Genomic DNA, 21,877 nt, shown 5'->3' on the forward strand with positions numbered 1-21,877 from the left:
AATACTAGTGTGAAGAAAAAATATTGATGACATGAATAAATTTATAATAAAATTGAGTATTGTCTTGGCAGATGTTTAGCATTATTGTCTGCCTGGCTAGTTATCGCAGTGTGCCAAGATTCCAGCGTTTTTCTTACGCGTGAATTGCCTCTGTCGATGACACGTGCATTCTCAAAATCGTTTAGGAGAGAAAAAGCCATTGAGGCATTGACTGAGCTTAACATCAAGGAAAACAGACCATGTTTGCAACGTGCGCTTATGACGTAAGAAATTTATGCGAAGTAGGAAAGCGCAATGCAATTCATTTTGACATCCTTTGAAGCTATAGAATGTAGACAAAACCGTTCGTTTTATGAAAGCCTCGTCTCCAGCCGCCATTGGTACGCAATCGAATGCGATCATACGATGCTACCCACTAAGCGCTCGACCCCAGGCCTTCACATAAAGCTCTGCGCGTAGAGGCCTGGGAACAAAGCTGCGTTTATCGCACGTACATAGACAAAACCTTTAAGCTTTTACCAGGCGAATTTTTGAAATGGTGCTCAATGAAAACTTGAGCATTTTCGGAAACACGACACCGAAACATGGATTTCTTGGCCGCCGACATGGTTCAGAATAACACGAAAGAGAGATAAAAGGAGAAAGAAAAACAAGGAGAGGGAAAAAGAGTGCACAAATTTATGTCTTTAACGATAGTTTTTCAACGACAAAAAGGGATTCGCACCGTAATCTCAAACAAGCATCACTAGCGCGGGTCCATTTTCCAAAATTCTGTAAATGCAAAGAAATCTACTCACCCAAGTTTGACAAAACACGCCACTTTGTTTTCGGGTAGAACTCGGGACACATATTTCTCTGCTTCTATTCTGTTATTAAATTCCAAGCACGCTTCAAAAAAGGGCTGAAAAAGAAGGAATGATTCAGTAAAGAGCGGCCAGTAAAATCATAGTTAATTGAGGGACTGGTTATGAAACTTTGTCATGAAAACAATGGTACTGCAATTTATGTTGGAAGGGCCTCGACAGTGCACAATCCTTTTTAAATGTTCACGCTACAGTTGAATATCTTAACACAAACTTTTCCATTGGTCAGTTGCTCCAACACATTTCAAAAACTACTGTCGTCCGTGCTCTGTCAAGGCCAAAAATGCTAACAAAAGCATATAACAAAGAAATTTGTCAGGCTTCATAACCATTGCCTTTTATTAACTATGGTAAAATTGAAAAACTTAAGCTTAAAAAAACATGCAGCAACAACTTTTACACAAATTTCATTTCGAGGTTTCAAAACATGCTTTTAGGTTTTGTGTCTGTGAATGGTAATGACATGAAAACTGTAAGCACTATTTTTCTGCAATTCTGTTTAAAGTGTAACCATTTAAAACGAAAGAAGTTCCCAGGGTATCTCGGTATTCAAAATGGCGCCAAGAGATCAAAAGCATATCACGTGATCAAGAAATCGCCGGCCGGCTTTAGCGCCAAAACCACTGCCACCATTTTGAATACCAAAGCCCTAGAGACGGGGTTATGAGCCCGGCCATAGCAACAATGAAACTAAACTTACCTCGTAACCTATCAAGGATTTACGCGCTTTAGAAAACCTGTCAAGCTCCATCCAGTTATGACTCTCAGCCAGAGCTCTCACTTTCAGCCAATAGAATCTGAGAACATAAGGACAATATATAAAAATGTATTATCTTAACCTTTCATACCAAGAATGCTAAGAAAAAAAAAAAAATGAAAGAAATGCAGGTTTCGTTTGACAAAATAATCCACAAGGGAACAACAACACAGAAAAGAAATGCCTAAAGGTTTATATTTGCACAAGCCACAAACAGTTACGGCCGTTTGTTATTTCATCCTGGTAAAATTGATAAATTTGTCGCTGTTCTTATTGTTGTTGTTTGTTGCAATCGTTGTTGTTGTCCTTATTTATTGCAGTAGTTGTTGTTTTCGTTGTTTGTTGTTGGCGTTCTTGTTGTTGTTTGCTACAGTCGTCGTTGTTTACTGCTGAGTTTAATTTTTGTTGGGAGTGCTCTTTTGCACTTGTTGTTTTAGCTGTTTGTTACTGCAATTCTTGTCATCGTAGATGTTGTCATTGATGCTGTTGGTGTTCGAGTTGTTGTTGTCATTCTTGTCGAAGTGGTCACTAACCTTTTATCCGGGACCTTAAACTCCTTCTTCAGTTGCTCAGCAACCTTTTGATCCCCCTCAAGCACGCACTGAAAGTACAAAAACCTCTGAGACTAGCAAGTTTTGTGTAATGTTTAAAACACGAGCAGCAGTGTTTAATCGGGATTTGACCCGATAAAACACGTGCTGCGAGTTTTTCGAACGGTTTCAAAAACATTCCTGGAAAAGCGTGTTTTAAGAGAGTTCATAACAATGATGTTTTTGTGAACGTTGGGAATTAGCATACGAGAAAAACATTAAAAACCGCATACTAATAAGGAGGTTTTATCGGGTTTTAAAACCACTACACGTGATGTTTTATCAACCATTTGATAGGTCAATGGGCTTATGAATTATTAATGAGTTTTGGAATGATATTACACAAAGTTTTGGCAGTTTTCTTGTTGTAATCTACCGTACCGATTGGCACAATTCTTAGCGTATAAAAACCCTAAAAACGCTCATAAAAGCGCACAGAATAGTTCTAAAAACTTCAAACTTAGCATACACAATGTTGTTAGCACAGGGACGAATTTTGCAAAAAAAAAACGGCTTTCCACGAGCCTGTTTGCTGTGTTAGGTTCCCAAGTTTTTTGTGGTAAAATGAACAGCCGCCATCTTGTCCGTACGTACTGTTAGGCGTGGTATAGTTAGGACAACTGGGGCCCGTTTCTCGAAAGTCCCGGTAACTTATCGGGCCCGATAAGTATATTTTTAAATGTTTTTCGCCGATTCCACAGTGATTACAGTACTTGGCCAATGTTTTCACGGCATTATAAGATTTTAAAATTTAGTATTCAGAGTTAACAAAAGTTGACTTCTGTTAAGAAACATTTATCACCAAAGACACTTATCGGGCCCGGTAAGTTAGCGGGACTTTCGAGAAACGGGCCCCCTGGTCCCTTCGTCTGTGATCCTACCTGGTGGATGGTATCACTCAAGGACAGATCCATAAATGTCTTTCTGTACTTTTCCTCCAATTTAACCTGATATTCCATTAGTTTGACTTGTTCCTCCGTTGCCTGGGAAAAGAAAATATGAACGTAACGAGATCAACATTGTGTTACCATAAAAACTCCAAAACAATGAGATATTTTCACCATGGCGTCATTTTACTACAACTACCAGAATCCTTCTGGCTTTTGTTTTCTCATGTTAATTAGAGCTATTGTTCTTTGCTGTCCACTGGGATGACAAAATTTGAATTTGAAAAGGAAAACGACGTGAATTCTGGTAGTTGTAGTTAAATAACCCCATCATGAAAATGGCCTATTCGGCTTATTAGAAAAGAAGGATTACTCAAATCATGAGTTTGGAGTTGGATTAGTTTTTCCAACGTTCCTGCGCAACCAATTGAAACAAAGCAGACTCGGGTCGAGTATCACAATGTCAGTCTTTCCTTGGCACAATAATTCTTCTGCACATTGAAGATCAAGTTTTCCAACAGACAAACTGACTGATGTTTTTTACTATTGGTACACCTAACATGGAATGGGGTGGGGGGGAGGGGTCGGGGGGAGACCTTATTAAAAAATCTGACCTTCAAACGAGGGGCTTGTTAAGCCCCGTCTACACGAGCAATTTTTATATGGCAATTTTTATTTGCCCGTGTAGATGATGAGAAATGACCAATTTTTATGTGACAACTGCATTTGCTGAAAAGCTGGCGTGTTAGTTTTTATGTGGCAAATGAAAATTGCCACATAAAAAAATTGTCCGTGTAGAAGAGACGCCACATAAAATGTGACAATTTTTTCAACGTCATCTGTAGAACCCAGTCCCTACAGTCCCTAACATTTGCGCATCCAGCATGGCGGCTTCCTCGAGTACATCTTCTTCATGGACAGATGCGCTTGTTTCTTTATCACTAGAGGCATTGCGAGATAGGGAAAGTTTGTGGAATCGTCGTAGCGAGAAATATAAGAACCATAATACGAAAAAGAAGGAATACGAAGAGATTCTTGCCATACTAAGAGAAGATTGGCCAGACGTAGATCTTCCCGCCATTAAAAGTAAGGTCAATGGTTTTGTTGTTTCTTAAACTAAAGACACTCTTAATGAAGTCTGGCCCGTCTTCTGACTTTCGCCATCATGCTTTTTGCCTTTCCATGGTCGTCTCTGCTGTGCGAAATTATTACTGACGCAAATTAACAACAAATATTTGTCGAGCCATCTACACGGGCAAATAAAAATTGCCACATACAGAAATTGCTCGTGTAGTAACCTCCAACCCCTAATATCAAAGAACAAATTCTCCTATTTTGTCCCCTTACCTTCCTTATAAAAGTAACGGGGAGAAGTTATTAAAATATCAAGTGAATTCACCTTGGGTGATCATATCCCTTTATTCTCATGACCACGGGTTTTAAATAAGCATTGATAGTACAAGGAGAAATTTGATGCTGATCACTGTTGAAGCTTAAAGGGTAAACAGAGCTCTTACCTTATTTACGTATGTCGTAACAGCTGAAATAATATTTCTTCGATTTAAAGGAAACCTTTCTTGAAATAAATTAATATTGAGTTGTTGAAAATACAATGTAGTTTCAATTTTTGATGGAAAACGTGGAGATAATATTTCTGGAGTGAAGTAAAATACCACACACCTTGGAATAGAACTGAAAACCTCCTTGCTGGTAAGACATCTGTGCTTTTGATAATGTTTTCATCTTGGATTCCAGAGTCTAAATGCAAGCAATAAGAAGTTAAGTACCCTGCAAACGTTTGTTAGAATCACTAGCAAAATTGTTTACTTCACGAGAAATCACTTCTAGCTGTCATTTGGGACATCAAGATTGGCATTGTTTCCAGTAGACCTGACCTGCACTTTTCAAAAGCTCTATTTTCACTGGACCCTGATAACCTGCAGCTGCATTGTGTTTTTAGGGCTGGAAACATTGTTCTGTTGTTCGTTCTTTTGTCGTCCCCACAAACCATGTAAGACGTTGCAAATGGTGCAGGTTTTCCCATTTTTTCTTGTTTCTCGCGAATCACGTGAACACAAACCTGCCGTCAGATCTGGTGACGTTGTTCTGAATTACAGAAGTTTCTCTTCTCTTCCTGTCTTACACTTTCACATTTAAAACCCACGTTAAAGGCTCAAATCTACTTATTACAAGTCCCATCTCCTTGTTCCATACTCTTGTTTCCTCAAGTAACCACATTTTGAACGAGTTTTATGATTTTTGGTGTCTAGTGCTTAAGCACGCGCACACCTATGGAACAGTGGAAAAATTTCAATAAGTACTCTATATACCGCTAAATGTGACGACGTATTCAAAAAGTTCCAATCAGGTTTACATTACGTTACTGATAACATCAAGAAGAAAGCAAATCGTTAACACAGGAATGTGTACCCATGTCGTTATATAACCGTGACGAGTTCTTAATCACACGAGAACGCAAGGGATATTAATTTGACCAATTGGATTTGAGAAAAAGATACGAGGGACCAATTGTAAATGTAATTTATTTACCCACGAAGCACCAAAGAGTTCTAGGAACTCGTTCAAAGGTGTCCGTGCGTTCCAGGTCGAATTGATATTTGTAAATGTTGATTTTGTGGAGGGAGGAAAACCGGAGTACCCGGAGAAAAACCCTCGGAGCAGGAACGAGAACCAACAACAAACTCAACCCACATATGACGCCGAGCTAGTCCGGGAATCGAACTCGGGCCACATTGGTGGGAGGCAAGTGCTCTCACCACTGCGCCATCCCTGCTCCCCTAAATTGAAGTCGAGGACTTAAAGATTATGATAAATCTCTGTGTTTTCAGTCATGTGCTTTATCCAAAGCGAGAATTTCACAGTGGAAACCAAAGCGAGAAAGTGTACGGGGAATCAGCACGGGAATTTGGGGAGAGAAGGTGTGCTTTTGTAAGCTTTAAGCAAGCAATTTGGCGGAGCAGGTATGGCGCAGTGGGGACAGCTCTCGCCTCCACCAATGCGGTCAGGATTCGATTCCCGAACGCGGGTTGATTCCCGTCCATGCTACGAGAGGTTTTTCTCCGAGTAGTACGGTTTTCTCATAGGTAAGGTAAGGTAACTTTATTTAGACACGGAAAATCCTTCAGCAAATATTAGATATACATTCAGAGATAAAATATAACAGATAACCAAAATCATACCTTACTAAACTAACCTAAACTACTGTTAACCACATACTAAAAGCTGCTTTGCAAGGATGCCGTGTTAAAACTCATTCAAAACTGTGGTGACGTAGATTTAATTTAAAATCATGTAAAGATGTTGCTGCACGAAGGTCACTAGATAGGCTGTTCCACAGCCCCGCTCCACTATAAGAGGAACTCTTATAAGAGAAACTCTTTCACTTTGAAAGTCCAGTTCGATCTGGAATCCGAGGGCCACAAGCTTGTCGGTCTTAGTGTAATCCTGGTCAAAACAAAGATGATACAAGTAATTGCTCCAAGCGCGGGGAAACCCAGGAAAGTAAGTCACAACTTTTTTTAGCTTTAACTTCTAAATTGGTTGAAAAATGACGCGAGTTCTTTTCTAACTAATCACACAATAGAGCTAAACGAACCCTACGCAAACGCGAATTTACTCTGACAAGGGGGAACCGTGATAGATAGTCGGAAATAAGTGCCGAAGGATTGAAAAACTTAACGCTTGAGGCGTGAGAACCCACGCTCTCTAAATAAACTGGTTCTAGCATTGTTCTGGACAAATTTTAGTTTAGCGGGTGCTCCTTCATTGTATTCGGGCCCCGGTTGTTCAAAGAGCGGACAACTTTATCCAGCGGATAAATCGCGATCCAGTGGACAAAACGCAATTTTTGGAGTACAGTTTATCCGCTGAATAGCGATTTATCCACTGAATAAATCTTTCGTTCTAAGAACAATCGGAGCCAGACGTGGAATTTCTCCCCCCAGAAAAACTCGCAGTTATGTTGGCATTTTGAAAACCTAACGTGGGCTTTTGTCTGATTTCAAATAAATTCTCCCGACTATTAGCAAAAGATATGCACGGACACCACAAAGGAGAATTTTTACGTTGATACCTTCTCGTTGTAGCTGTCTTGTACAAAAGCGTTTCCACTGTTCAAAAACTGATCGTCCTGATAAAACAGGTCCACGAGGGTTCGGCGATCCTGATCCTTGCAGTACTACAACAAATATTACATCGAAATAAGCTTAGTTTTGAAATGGATAAAAGTGTATGAACTCAGTGCGGATGCAATATTAAAAAGATGAACGACCATCGATCACCAGCAATTTGAACATTGCACTTTTACGATCTATGAACAATCCCTCTCTGTTGATAATCCACATTGCTTGCAAGCGTTTCTGAGGATTGTGATGCGGTTCGTAATCTCGCCTGTCACAACTGTTGCGTGAAGCTTAAAGAAATTCTCTGCCTTCATCTACAGAACAGCGGACAGAAAAAACGCAAAAACTTTCTAGTCCTTCAGGACGCGCGCTTATCAAAACTTACAGTGCAACGAACTCAACCGGGGCCACCCAACATTGATCAGCCAATCACAGGTCACGTGAGTCACAGGAGTCTGGCTTTGGTAGTTTGTAAACCAATCAAAAACGAGAACATTTCTTTAAATTTCAATGTGTCGGTTTTTTCGGTGGCTCCGGTTGAGTTCGTTGCACCGTAAAAAAGACAGTTCGAGCCCGAACATCTATTTTAGGTGGGTAATGTTCATTACCATAACTTCTCTTTTCACAATTTTGAAAGCTAACATCCTGGTATCTTTGTATATTTAGGAAACATACTGGGCTAGTTTGTACGACCATATAACACCGATCGACAGAAAACAGATTTGAAAAATTCTTCTCGGGCCCAACAACTCCTTGGGAGTTTTGAGAATAGCATATCTGAGGGCTGTGTCTCAAAACTGCCGAGAAGTATTACGCTGGTCGACGATCAAGTATACTGCAATTGCAAACTGTTTCAACTTGTCCAGAGCGAGTAAGAATTGAGCCAGTGTACAGACTTATCCAAAAAGGAGACAAGGAAAATGAAATAAGTCAGTAGAAAGCAGTTGTCAGTATGGAAGATAGAGCACTGTTCGAATGAGTGTCGTAAAACCAAAACCAAAATAATTACTCTGGCCAATTACAACAGACGCAAACAGCGCAATGAACCAATCAGAATTCGAAGCAAATACATGTGACCGGCCACAAGCGCGGAAAAACGCGTGCGACCACATTAGTTTTGGCTTTGTTTCTAATTGGTTGAAAAAAGGAATTCTAACCAATCACAGAGCGTAGTAAAGAAAAACTATAGAGCACGCGCGAAATTACTTTCGACACTCGACTAAAAACCGCTCTTTTTGCCGTACTCACTGCAAACTACTCTTTTCCCAACGATGTTGTTACGTATGACTCACCTTGATGTAGAGGCTAAGTGCCACAGGACGGTAACGTATGGCCATCAGGAACTCTCCAAGGGTCAGACTATCCTTCAAGTGCATCACAACCATATAAACTGAAAAGACACTTCATGTTACTATCCACCAAATGACGGCTTAAAAAGATGGGGAGGGAGTTGGGGAAGTGAGTGGCGAAGTGTGGAGCTTACCAATTTTTTACTCCCCTCCCCCCACGTGGGGATTCTTGTCGACGCAGGGACCCGAGCCTACACAGGTTTCAGCCAATGTATACGGACAAAACACAGAAATCAGGGAAAAAGCCTACCACTTTCAGTACGTTTTGCTTTGTTTTGTTTATGTGGCGCGGAAGGCCTAATTATAAAACATGTCTAATTTGTAACTTCACACCAACAAAGAAGTTTATTTAAAGCGCTTACAGGACCTCGTGGAATTGTCAAACATCACGCATGCTCATTGCTTACCAAGATCTGTGTCTCCACTCATGATGGCTTTCTCGAGTGCCAGGTCATCTTTCTTCATGCGCATGAGCAATGGCACCTGATCAGCGGCCTTTGCTTCATAGTCTAGCAGCTGCCAAACCCAAAAATAAGCTGTTTTAATAACTTCAGCTGCTTTTGAATTAAAGTAAGATGAGAACTAACTTAAGTAGCTGCTGGCGGATACACTTGGAATGATTCCGCTTGGATTGTGGTTACATTCTTCTCAAACTCATTCATAATTCAAAAGCCAAAGACAAAGGAAATCATACACCGTGACGTGTTTGGATATTTGATGAAAAACTCCTCGTGTTTGCATCCTTAATTTCCCCTTCAAAATCAGTTTGTTTGAGAAGTTATTTAAATACTCGTCACAGTGTTTCATCACAATATCAAAAACCTCGAAGTTCGTCAAAAATACTTCCCTACGCGTCGTATTTTCAACTCTCTTCTCGGTGTCTGATATGTGATGAAATACTGTGTCTCGTGTTTGATGTAATATATCAAACACAAGAAAGCGTGTTTCATCAGATATCCAAACACTGAGAAGTAGGTTGAAAAAACGAGGCGCAGCCGAGTTTTTTTAAACGACTTTGAGGTGTTTGGATATCTGATGAAACACACTTTCGAGTGTTTGATATGGCTTCTCAAATGATCAATAATTCTTGGAGAAATTCAAGGCTAAAGTTGGTAAAATTTTATGGTTATTAGGATAACATATCCAAACTACAGTCACGGTAGTGATTTTCTTTGTTTTCTCTTGATGAATTATTAATGAGTTTGAGAAGTATATTTCTTCAAACGTGAAACGCAGTTTTTGTGTGACCATTTAGATGGAAACTGTACCTTCCTAAGGGATTGTTCATAATATGCTGAGAAAATGAGAGCTTGAGTGAGGATATGTCTACACTATGCTGGATAACATTTTAAGCCGTTGTGAAAAATACTCCGGCCTGGTGTGAACAGAAGTGGCCCAACTGAAAACCGCCGCCATTTCCACTGGAATCCAATCCTCGCTCCTCGTTGTTGACGTCCGTTTCGGCTCGATTCTCTGTTCACACTACTCAAGGAAGTGTCACGGAAACCTATCCGACATGTGACGATTAACTTTTAGGACCGAAGGAGTGCAACATCGCTCCGGCACAAAAATCGATCCAAAATCGGCGTTTTGTGTGTGAGCGAAAGCCCTATCCAATATGTTTTTGGTGCCGGCACAAGAGCTACCTGGTATAGTGTAAACATAGCCTGAAATCCCAACGTATGACCATTCAAATGGAAGCGAACGAAAATTCCAATGAAACTAATGTTGACCTTGATGGCCAAGTGCGTCCTTCCACAGTCAACCGCCTTAGAAGCGATCTCTGAATACGATATCCCAGGAGTCTCTCCGAGCTTGGAGTTGATGGCGCGAGCTATCTCTTCGTCATCAACATTAGCCTGCTGAACCTGTAAAACAAGAAAAACAAGTTTGAAGCATGTGTTTATAGACACTGCAGTGGCATCCCCTGAATACCGACAGCAAAGTTATGTGATCACGTGCGCATTAAATTCATTAAATTTGACGCAGTTCAAACTCTTTAGAACGTAAATTATGATCATCCAGGTCAGTGTAGTTCTGAGAAGGACTGTTTAAGGTAACATTGACTGACGTTTTGACGACCTGACCGGAAGTCATCTTCAGAGTCAAGTAAATTGCGGAACGTCAGAAGATGCGTGTTTGATGGGTTAATCAGAAATGTCTTCGATTCGCATGCGCTCTTATCGAGTTAAATTCGAGTTTCATTTGGTTCAAGGTGAATACAATGAAACCCCGCTTTACGGATACCTGCTTAATTCAGACACTCGTTATTACAGACGGTTTTCTCAGTCCCGCTCCATACATTTTCCTTAAAATTAACACGCTTAATAAGGAACACGTAATACGGACACTTTTTCTACTCCCAACAGTGTCCATAATAACGGGGTTTAACTGTAGCATTCTTGGTAATTTATAGCAGGCTGGTAAAGAGGTATGGTGGATCTGGCGGAATAACACGTCTGAGTTCACTGAACGATCACCTGTTTTTCATCGGGATTAAGGGTCAAAACGGGGAAGTTTTGTAAGATTAAGGATCAGCTCTCATTTTCTTTTCGGATCAGCGATCTGAATCTTGGCGGAAAATATACAGGGTGTCAGTCGGATGTCAAATCAACGATGAAAACACATACACCACAAAGACTGCCAGAGTGACTAATGAAACGAAATGTTTCTCGTTGCAGTGTCACGGGCAGCCGCTGGCCATACTTACTTTATAACAGGCCCAGTGTCCAAGGATACGACTGGCACCCTCCCCTTTGGGAATCTTCAAGTAATCGCAAATTCTTATCGCTAAACAGTAGTGTCGTCTGAGAACCAGCCTACAAGAAGAATAAAAAGATTTACAGTACAAAGTGAAAACTATAAAAAAAACATGTAATCACCAAAAAAAACCAATCGCACTACTACTACTAATACCACTCTACATTATAGAACATGAAATAATAATCAGGGCTCGAGACTAACGGTAGCCAACAAGCCACAGACTGGCAAAATTTCAGATTTAGCTAGGAGGTTAAGTGCTTTCACTAGTCATTTTGGCTAGTAAAACTGTAAACAGAGTACTGGAGTGCTGAGCAGAAAACAAAGATGGAAATTATTTTATAATCACAAAAGCAAATCGAGAGAACAAGACCTAATACTTCGTTCGACTTTTTCTGCTGCATAGCTTTTTGAGTTAAGGCTTTTTTTAAGGTCAACTTGAAATTTCAATCGCAAATAACGCAATTTTAAACAATGAAAAAACTTGACTGGTGTGGGAGATTTTCCTTAATAATTATAACACATCTAAATTTAAAAATGTCTGATTTTCCTTCTTCCCCTTTCATAAAACAAATTAGTGAAACTGCGGCTAGGGAAAATTTTGTTTTGGCTTGTGAAATTAGACCTGTTACTAGCCACTTAGCCTGCGAACAGCAGACGTATTTCCGCCTGCTGTTCGCAGGCTACTAGCCACTGGGCTCGTGAGCTAAAAAATTAGTCTCAGGCCCTGTGGATCCAGCATATATTAAGGCCAATATACAAATTACAAACAGGACAGGCCATTTTTCGAGTTGCTTTGAACCCCATTATGAAAGAAGCAAGGGTACGTGCAAAGTCTTTATAAGGAAAATTAGTTTTCATTCATATACAAACCATGCAAACTAATTTTCTTATGATAAGCTTTGCACAGCCTCGCTTTCATAATGAGGTTCACAGCAACTCGGAAATAGCGTATTGAAATGCTTCTAAGACGGCACAGCGTAGAGAACACTTGTTTATATCGACCCATAATTCTATAGATAAGGGAGTTAGTTTCCACTCTGTCAAGAAACGAAATGAGGGAGTGGAAACGAAAGTCCGTGAGGTCATTTCGCCACCGTAAAGAGATTCAAGTGCTGACAGTTCGAAGGGCTGACGCTCGAAATGTCAGCACTCGAATCTCTTTACGGTGGCGAAATGACCTTGATTCACTCTGACGAAGGGCTAACGCTCGAAATGTCAGCACTCGAATCTCTTTACGGTGGCGAAATGACCTTATCAACTCTGTTGATGAAACCAAACATTTGTGTCTAATTTCGCTACCAACTTGGCGTGAATACCACCTTTAGATATCTGAAACAAGTATCGTCCATACGTGGACAACTTCTTTACTTAGTTCTTAACTTAACTTAACTTAACTTCTTGGCGTTAGCTCCCACGAGTCTCCTGTAGCTTCGTGGTAGAGCATCCGAACTAGTAATCGGAAGGTCTTAGGTCTTACTCCTGATAGGAGCACTCGGATTTCTTTTTTCCGAGTATGCGTGTGTCACTTTCTAGAATAATACATCATTATCATTCTCAACTTCTTAACTGTCAACGGGCGAACAAGCGCCAAGTGGTTAGTGAGCCAAGTTTAAAGTATAAAGCTCACCTATCGATGAGGGTTTTCATCGTAAGCTTTTCGAGCCTGAAAAAATTGTTAAGGTCTATAAATCCCAACAATGACAGTAATCTGTTCCTCTGGCAAAACAATTTTTTCCGCGACGTAGGTCACTGCTATAACCTAGCAAATTGAGCGGGGTGTAACATAATTATATTCAGGATGTACTTTGTACTTTTGTGATGTTATGAACGATGTATCTATTTGAAAAGAAAAATTTTACTCCGGTTATAAGAACTCCCCCCCCCCTCCCTACCCCTTTAACAAGCCCTCCCCTCTTCCGCTTATAGGCTCATCTTTATGCGAGCACCTCTTGAGTGCGAAACAGTGATTTTTTCTGCTATCACGTCAAATATCGTGAAAGGAAGCGTTTCATGTTTGAAGAAGATGCGGAGTTTCACTTTGAGACGGATGACTCAGACGATGGATTGACGATGATGAACAAGACGATTTTGAAGTGGAAAGCTTAAATTAACCTTGTGAAGAAGAACTGAAGTCTGATCTTGTTTTGATATGTCACGATTACAGTTAAAGTTAGAGCTTCAAATTTGGTCTTGTAGTGAAATAAAGTACGTTTTCTTAGCAGCTTGTTTCAAACGTTTTTTATTATTACCTTTACCAGCCCACCCGAATATCAGCCCACCAAAAACCCCTTACGAGATTGTATAAGCCCATGGCTTATAGCCGGGATTTACGGTGTTTTGTTAACACTGAGTGTTGTATCTAATGCCATGAATGTGTTAGAGGATACTGTCCATACGTAAGAGGCACGCCAACTGTGTAATCCCTAATAGCGTTTAACACTCGCAGATTGCGACACATTGTAACAAATCCCTGGGGAGGCATGTCAGTCAAGAAACTTTTGCCAAAGGATGCGGCCTGGATGGAAAACAAAAAAGAAATGGAACTTAGAAAGTTATTTTACCTTGTAGAAAAAAAAAAAAAGGTTTGTTATCCGAAGTGGAGACATAAACAGTTACTATTTCTTCACCTCAATATCGGGCGTTTCGGTAGGGGTGGGGAGGGGGGAGGGAAAGAAAGGCTCGACACAAGTCAATGTCACCCCTCCTCCCCCAAAGAAGGTCAGATATCCTGGTTATTCTCCACTTTTGTACCTTTTCAATGCCACGAAGTCATGGAAAGTGACTATCCGTACGGATTTAAACAAATTAAATCAATTCGATTGAGGCATCCATGGTGTAGTGGATTCGCGTTCCTAGTACGATTCTCAAAGGCTGTTTATCCAGCAGGACTTAAGTCACTTACAATAACAGTCACTATATCACATAAAAAATCGTAGCTCGAAGCAGAAAAATTTAGACTCCTAAAATGTTTATAAATGCGGTTTTTTAACGAATTCCCAGGGACATTTGACACTCCTCAACTCTCTAGAAACTCGAAAGCAATTCTGGCATGGTAAAACATCACTCTTCTTGAGGAAACATGAGTATGGTCGCACTGGTAAAGCGATTTTTCGTTTTGGAGGTGGGGAGCAGCAGGCGACCCGTTAGGGGGGGGGGGGGGGGGGCGGCGTGGATGCAGAGTTACCATGGAGACAAGATTGACAGCAAGCTCACCCTTAAGAGGCTTCTTTGCACTGCGGGCTCATGTTCTCCGGCAGCAGCATGGATGCACTGCTGTACGGCTTCAGGAAGACGTTCTTTGATCATGCGAATGTACTCCTCTGCTCTGGCGCTCTTTTTCTGTTTGTTGGAAAAATAATAAGTGGAAATAAACAACAAGACAAACAAATTTAAGGACGGTGCCTACTAATACAGAAGTATTTTTGCGCGGTTTGTCACTATGAGGGAAAAGCAGTTCTTACCAAGGGCTGTTGGAATCCAAAAAGAAAATTGAGTGTAACTACGCATTTTTCGGACATAATTTAGCAACAATCCAAAAAGCAGTAATATTCAAAGCAATGTATGCCATATTTATCCATATTGAAACTTTATTATCTCTGAAAAATGCATGGTTACCCCCAATTTTCTTTTTTGATACCAAGAGCACTTGCTAAGTTTTGCTTTCTCTGCATAGTTTTAAACCGCGCAAAAATATCCCTGTATTAGTAGGCACCCACCCATAGAGTATCTCGAGATGCGCAGTAACAAAAGTAGGCACCTTAACAACAGTAAAAAAAAAAAATTATTGACTCAGTTTGATTAGGAGAATGCTAGAACACATAGAATGAACAGTCGCCCACCTCAAATTCCTTGGAGGCATCAAACAGCATCGCGCCAGGTTCCATGGAACCAATCTTAAACACTTGTTCCACGGCAGCTAAGAAATAAATAAAAAATGGCTAACATTAAACAGATATAGTGTGAGTTCATAATGGATTAACATCAACACTATTTGTCGAGTGTTTTTCTGAATCTATAGGGAAAAATAAGCCGTTGTCAAGTTTCTGGATAAGTCATAGTTGCTTCCGAAATCATCTTAAAAGCCCTCCCTAAACATGAGCAGTTATGCAGTGCACTATGTCGCTGTGTAACCACTTCAACTAACACTTGGAACATCACTTACTTCATCTAATCCAACCAATCAAACCCAATCCAATCTAATCCAACCCAATCTAATGAAATCCAATCCAATCTAAACTCTAAATTAATGTAATCCAATCTAATCCAGGGTAATCCAATTTAATCCAAGCTAACCCGATCTGATCCAATCTAATCTTATCCAATCAAACACAGTCCAATCCAATCCAATCCCATCCCATCTTATCCAATCTAATCCAGTTCAATCTCTAATCCAAACTAGTCCAATGTAATCCGATTCACTCTAATGGAATCTAATCCAATTGAATCCAATCCAATCTAACTAATCTAACCCAATCAAATCAGATCCAATCCAAACAAATCCAATCTAATCTAAGTAACGCAATGCACATAACTGTCAGACAAGCTATTGTAGTAATTTCTCACCAGATGACCAATTGAACAATATGCTCTACGCATCCTCGTATTTAGCGTTTTCAGTGGCTCAAAGTGGCACAGTAATTCTGCAGTCAAAGCTGCAACCCCTATTTGCTTGCTTTGTATCAGGTGTCAATTTTACGTCTGATGTAAATAGGATGTCCAGTTTTTGGTTGCATCCACATGCATTGACATAAAATTTGTGCCAGAGTCATTGCATTTGCCTCAAGCATACAACCTTTATACAACAGCCCTTGAAAGAAAGTTATCACTTTTCACCTGGCACTTTCTGAAGCAGTTCATGTGTTTCATTTCCAATGATTCTAACGCCGTCGACTTCCTGGACAATATGAACTGCCGTGTCCATCTGATATGTAACACAAGTTAAGGAAAAACTCCAAATTCTCCCTAGCAGTTCCAATACGTCCCTTTCAAGTTGGTTATGAGAACCTCCATGTTTTCTCCCTTTTTCGTTAAATATGATGTAAGTCATGCGCTGTTGAATTCTCTTAGAGACCATTACGAGCAGTGCTAGATTGTCACTAAAAGTTCTTCGTATTTAAAACTCTGAGTAGCGTTGTACATACAGCAAACATGGAGATCAGACCATGTGTCAAGTGGTCGCTCACAAGAGGTAAAAAAAAAATAAAAATAAAAACAGAAAACGAAAAATTGTAATGCCGTCACCTCACAAAGTGATCGCAGTCGCTTACGAGAAGTGGTCGTTTACGAGAGCATCCAACTATAGTGCTTTGACTGGGAAAAAATGGCCGTTTTGGATAGGTGGTCGCTTATGGGCCTCATGGGAGATGGTCGCTTACAAGAGGTGCGCGCGCAAGAAGGTTCGACTGTAAATAAATGAACTGTAAAGCATCCTGGCTGTCATATTAAAGGATATCTTATGGTGTCCTTCGTTGGTCCAACAACATCTATATAATCATCCCAGTAACAGATAACAGCTCCCATCGCACACCTGTGCAGCAAATAATAATGAAATTAACGCGCAAATAAACAATAATTGGAAGGAGACAAGCATTATTAACCAGTGTCTCGATTTCAAGGGATATGAATATAATTTTAAAAATTGCTATTTGGAGATCTCATTGTGTGTGAGTGATTCATATAAAAGGCAAAATTAATCATGATACAGAATACCCCTGATGGTTCAAGTAACATTTAAATAATTTACTATTTTCTACAAACAGTGCTTTCCTCTCCGTAGATCAAGGGACAAGGTTTAATTTTAGTCACTTTGATGTTTTCAAAATGCTTCTAAAATCTTTAATAATTTTTGAACATAAAAGTTACAAGGCGCTTGAATCACCCAGTTTACAATATTGAAGGCATTTGTTATATCTTCAAATGCAAAATGGCTAATTTAAGCACATTGTTACACACAGATTTGACAAAAGTAAGCAACAAAAACAACAGCAAAGACAGGCCTACCATGCAAGCTGCTTGGGTCTAGCTGGACAAGCAGTATTAAATTCACAGTAGACTTTCTACGGTAAACAGAAATAACATGAGCACTGTTAATTCAACAAGCACACCATTTTTAAAATTAAATGTTAAGCACCACATTAACACTGTCACCATTTTCATGTTTCTCATCTTGGTCATAACCTCAAGCTATCCCCTTTGCTGCAAATTTACCCTGTAAAAAACCACTCAGACCACCTGGGTGCTTACACAAGGAAAGGAAATAGAATTAATGGTTATTTTATTGACAACAAAAATAGCAACAACAGGGGTCTGGACTGGATGCTTAAGTACAAAGAGTGGAAAGCATCCTACCAGTTAGCTGTCAGATTTTGTATACAGGTGTGATTTGCAGTTCTATTTTTTTTCTTCATAGCAGGGAGTTGCAGCCATCCAGTTTTACATCTTATTACTTTCCCAACAACAGTGGCCTGGACTGGATGTTAAAGTACAAAGAGTGGCAAGTATCCTACCAGTTAGTTATCGGATTTTGTATATAGGTGTGATTTGCAGTTCTATTTTTTTTTCTTAATAGCAAGGAGTTGCAGCCATCCAGTTTCACATGTTATTACTTTCCCAACAACAGTGGCCTGGACTGGATGTTAAAGTACAAAGAGTGGCAAGTGTACTACAAGTTAGCAATCAGATTTTGTACATAGGTGTGATTTGCAGTTCTATTTTTTTTCTTAAAAGCAGGGAGTTGCAGCCATCCAGTTTCACATGTTATTACTTTCCCAACAACAGTGGCCTGGACTGGATGTTAAAGGACAAAGAGTGGCGAGTATCCTACAAGTTAGCTATCAGATTTTGTATATAGGTGTGATTTGCAGTTCTATTTTTTTTCTTAATAGCAGGGATTTGCAGCCATCCAGTTTCACATGTTATTACTCTCCTATCTCTATCTAGCAGCTGCCTCCCAACAATGAAAGCCCATGGACAACCAAGACATCCAGCCTACATTACGAGGGGTACAGATGTTAATGCGCAGTCAACACCAGACCTGTAAATCGGCTGATCCAATCCACAGTAATCCAGTGTCTGTGAACATTGCTAGGTACTCGTAGTTGTAAGATATCGCCATCTCTATAATGGATGTCACTGCTGGTCCTTCCTTGAATGTTACTGTCTGGATCACATACAAGTAATGATATTTAGGGATAACATACATGTATAAAGGATAAACACTCACTTTTTAACCTGATTCAAATAATAACAGTGTCATATTTTTCATAACCTGGAAATTATCACTAATTTAAGTTAACATATTCACATCAAACGTAATGTACAACTTTCTCCAATTTTGAGCAATTTAAGACTGCTGTTTTTATCACCAAGCTTTTTTTTCCGTCAGTGACACAAGCACACTCAGAAAAAGGAAATCTGAGTGCTCCTATCAGGAGTCGAACCTAAGACCTTCCGATTACTAATTTTGGATGCTCTACCACTGAGCTTGAGGTAGGAACTAGGCCATTAAACTAAGTTCATAGAACAAACATCCTACATTAGATTGTGCTAGATTTTGAATGTTGATGAGTGGTATATAAAAACCCTCATATAAGATTTTTATTAAGACCTCCTTTACATAAGAACCTGTTTTAGCCTAAAATTTGAAACAGGTTCTTCTCTTATAAAATTCATTTATTAAAAACTCAGTTTGAATTCACAAATCAAACAAAACAAGCTCTAATGGGCAAATATAGAAGCAGGGGCGTAGCGTGGTTTTTCCGTTTAGGTGCGCACAGGAGGGCGTAGTGAAATGAGTGCCGAAGGTGCGAGCCTCTAGGGGGGTGTGGGGGCATGCTCCCCCAGAAAATTTTTATTTTTAGGGCCTCGGAAATGCCATTTCTCATTTTTCCAGGGAGAAGTTTCATAAATCAAATGCTTTAAAAAACGCTAAATATTCAGTAACGTTGTTGTTTACTTGTCAGCCTACTGATATAAGTGTATATTGGACTTGTGTGTTATAACGAAACTGTAAATGTGGCTACAAGAAAAGGGCGAGACGTCTCCCTTTACGACAGGAAAATTCGGAAACTAGATTGTCAATTGATATCCACATTCTTGTGCTTGTGTATGCGGAGTATTGCCAAAGAGGATAGCCTCTCCTCACTCATAGTGCTTCCAAGACGGGTTTTCAAACTCTTTGTGTCGGTAAAACTGCGTTCGGCAGCGCAGGTTGACACAAGTGTCTCGACCATCACTGTTGTGATGACTGGGTTTTGAACTCTCATATTAAAATAAATAGTGCAATATTCAAACGGTTTTCTTTTCGTAAAATAGCAGCAATAATAAGAGAAAACTCTTGCATGTGTAAAAGTCGCTTTTCGCCAAAAAATCTATGAGTAAACAAATAAATAACTAAGCCAAATAAATAAATAAATTGAATAAAATATTATTTTTTAGATTTTCGAGGTACGTTCGTGCGTACGTGCATGAATGATCGCTACGCCCCTGAGAAGTATAAAAGGGATAAAAACATTATTTGAGAGATATAAAACAACTTAAAATACGGGTTGTAATACATGTAGATTGCAGTCATATAAAACTGATGGCTGTGATCGTCAGAAAGTTTGCAAAGAGCCTCTGAACTTTCTTGTTCGGCACCAGAATTCTGTTTTGTTGGCATGGTCCGAACAATTTTTTGACCAATTGAGTTAGAAAAGGGTTAATTTTGCAAACAGTCAAATGGAAATGATGATTGCTAACCTGTCTGGTGCATTGTCCCTTTTCAATAAGGTAGAGAAGATTGTCAATTGCAACTAGTAAAGATGAGCCCCTGTCATGTGGAATTATCACCCAGCTGCTAGGTGGAGCATCCAAGCCTGGGGAAAACAAAATATTTTAGATCATGATTGACAATGCCTGTTTAGTCAGCATGATACAAGGAACAAATAACATCTTTTGACAAAAATTATGGTAGAATATGACAAAATTATGCTCAAAACAAAAAATTGAAACATTTTGTGCAACAGATGAAGGCATGTATTGCTTTTTAGGCCGAAAAGTCAGAAAAATGCTCCAAATTTGCAAAGTTTTAGTATGTACTGTGAATGTTATGTGTTAATGTGATTCATAGTAGTATTTAATTTGTGTGTTGCCTAAAGGCTGAATTTCCAAGGATTTAATCACATTGAAACTGCCACAGTGACTACATTTAAAAGCAGAAGAATGCTCCCCAGTAAATGACCCTTTGCACAATACATTTAATTCCTTCTGAGATTTTGAGCACACAAATGTTGCAGTGCAATAAAGCATCTCAGGTGAAAAAATGAAGAATAATTATTTATTTGAAATGATTTTTTCCCAGGGGGAAGGGGGAGTGACAAGGATTGAGGATGATCAAAGGATTTTTTGGGGGTTTGGAGTTTTTCAATTCCAGATCAGCATCTTTTTGAGTAGAAAAATTTGGCAAACATTTTTGGCTGGCTTGATTTAAGTAGGGTTTTTTGGCTTCCAAAACAATCTGAAGATTTGTAGTAGTGCCTGTGCATCCCAGCCGCACGCAAAGTTCTGTAAATAAAGTACTGTGACCAAACTTGTTCTTCAATTTCCAATGTTTTCTTTTCTTTTTTTTTTTTTTCCGTGTTAATTGTATCATTATTTTAATTCTTCCTGGAAATTTCTAAGGCCTAGAAATTCAGCATGTGATTTTTTGGGGGTTAATATTTGTTCCAAGGATTTCTTTGGGTTTTGCTTTTTACCCCCATTCGCTTGTCCTCATCACTTGAAATACAAAGAACCCCACCTTCCCCCTCCCCTCAGAATTTTTTCCGTACAGACCTCTGCAAAAGGCTAACAAAAATCTAGGGTTTGCCATTTTGTGCAATTACCATTTGATAATCAGATACAATGCATGCATTTACCATGTACAAAATTGGAAATTGTTACACATAACAAGCAAATTACATGTAATAAAAATGCACAGTGTAAGTTTGTTTACCTGGGGGATCATAGAACCGCCTACTGCGGACCTCCTCTACGTTGTTGGCGACGTAAAAATGATAATTTCCAGTCAAGATGGCTATGCCGGTTCTTCCAGCAAAGCTGTAGATTTTGCAGTCAATAACTTTAGACTCTTTGGCATCCTGAAATATACATGTAGAATGTATCTACTGATAAATTTATAGATCTATGATTATTAGAAACTAAGGTTTCACTTATTACTGACCCCGTATAGCTACATGTACAAGAAAGTTGCTAGGGTAACTGGCAAATTGGCTGACTATGAACACAACTTGACCTGGTTGCTTTTAACCCTTTAAGAGCAATTCTCTAGGAAAGTGAAGCAAAGTTGGAAATGAAAAATTTTAACCCCTCCTCAATTTTTGTGTGTAGGTAGGTTACCTTGGGGGATAGACAAAAAAAAAACCATATTTGGATCGGCAGATGTATCGTTGCCATGGTAACCGCACTATATGACGTCAGCTTTGGGACCATTTTTTGAGCAAAAGTTCCACTCTCAAAAAGTACAAGGAAACGAGTCTGGTTCTCGG

The 21,877-nt window shown here is 39.5% G+C and overlaps 1 protein-coding gene across 1 annotated transcript in view; it reads right to left on the reverse strand.

Moving 5' to 3' along the window:
• Window positions 1–21,877, reverse strand: part of LOC146452356 (vacuolar protein sorting-associated protein 16 homolog) — a 34,910-nt gene that overhangs the window by 2,419 nt on the left and 10,614 nt on the right. The window contains exons 5-24 of the mRNA XM_085097967.1: window positions 21,325–21,469; window positions 20,091–20,206; window positions 18,385–18,510; window positions 17,352–17,407; window positions 16,799–16,878; window positions 16,185–16,274; window positions 15,191–15,267; window positions 14,565–14,690; window positions 13,739–13,866; window positions 12,979–13,014; window positions 11,299–11,407; window positions 10,322–10,456; window positions 8,996–9,104; window positions 8,532–8,629; window positions 7,191–7,295; window positions 4,778–4,855; window positions 3,092–3,193; window positions 2,154–2,221; window positions 1,564–1,660; window positions 798–901 (exon numbers count right to left, since the gene is read on the reverse strand). Coding sequence (XP_084954093.1) covers window positions 798–901; window positions 1,564–1,660; window positions 2,154–2,221; window positions 3,092–3,193; window positions 4,778–4,855; window positions 7,191–7,295; window positions 8,532–8,629; window positions 8,996–9,104; window positions 10,322–10,456; window positions 11,299–11,407; window positions 12,979–13,014; window positions 13,739–13,866; window positions 14,565–14,690; window positions 15,191–15,267; window positions 16,185–16,274; window positions 16,799–16,878; window positions 17,352–17,407; window positions 18,385–18,510; window positions 20,091–20,206; window positions 21,325–21,469 — 1,985 coding nt within the window. The remainder of the gene's footprint in view (window positions 1–797; window positions 902–1,563; window positions 1,661–2,153; window positions 2,222–3,091; window positions 3,194–4,777; window positions 4,856–7,190; window positions 7,296–8,531; window positions 8,630–8,995; window positions 9,105–10,321; window positions 10,457–11,298; window positions 11,408–12,978; window positions 13,015–13,738; window positions 13,867–14,564; window positions 14,691–15,190; window positions 15,268–16,184; window positions 16,275–16,798; window positions 16,879–17,351; window positions 17,408–18,384; window positions 18,511–20,090; window positions 20,207–21,324; window positions 21,470–21,877) is intronic.

The sequence above is a fragment of the Pavona decussata genome, unplaced genomic scaffold, assembly GCF_977016875.1.
Source record: "Pavona decussata unplaced genomic scaffold, jaPavDecu1.1 SCAFFOLD_371, whole genome shotgun sequence".
In the NCBI taxonomy this organism is placed as follows: domain Eukaryota; kingdom Metazoa; phylum Cnidaria; class Anthozoa; order Scleractinia; family Agariciidae; genus Pavona; species Pavona decussata.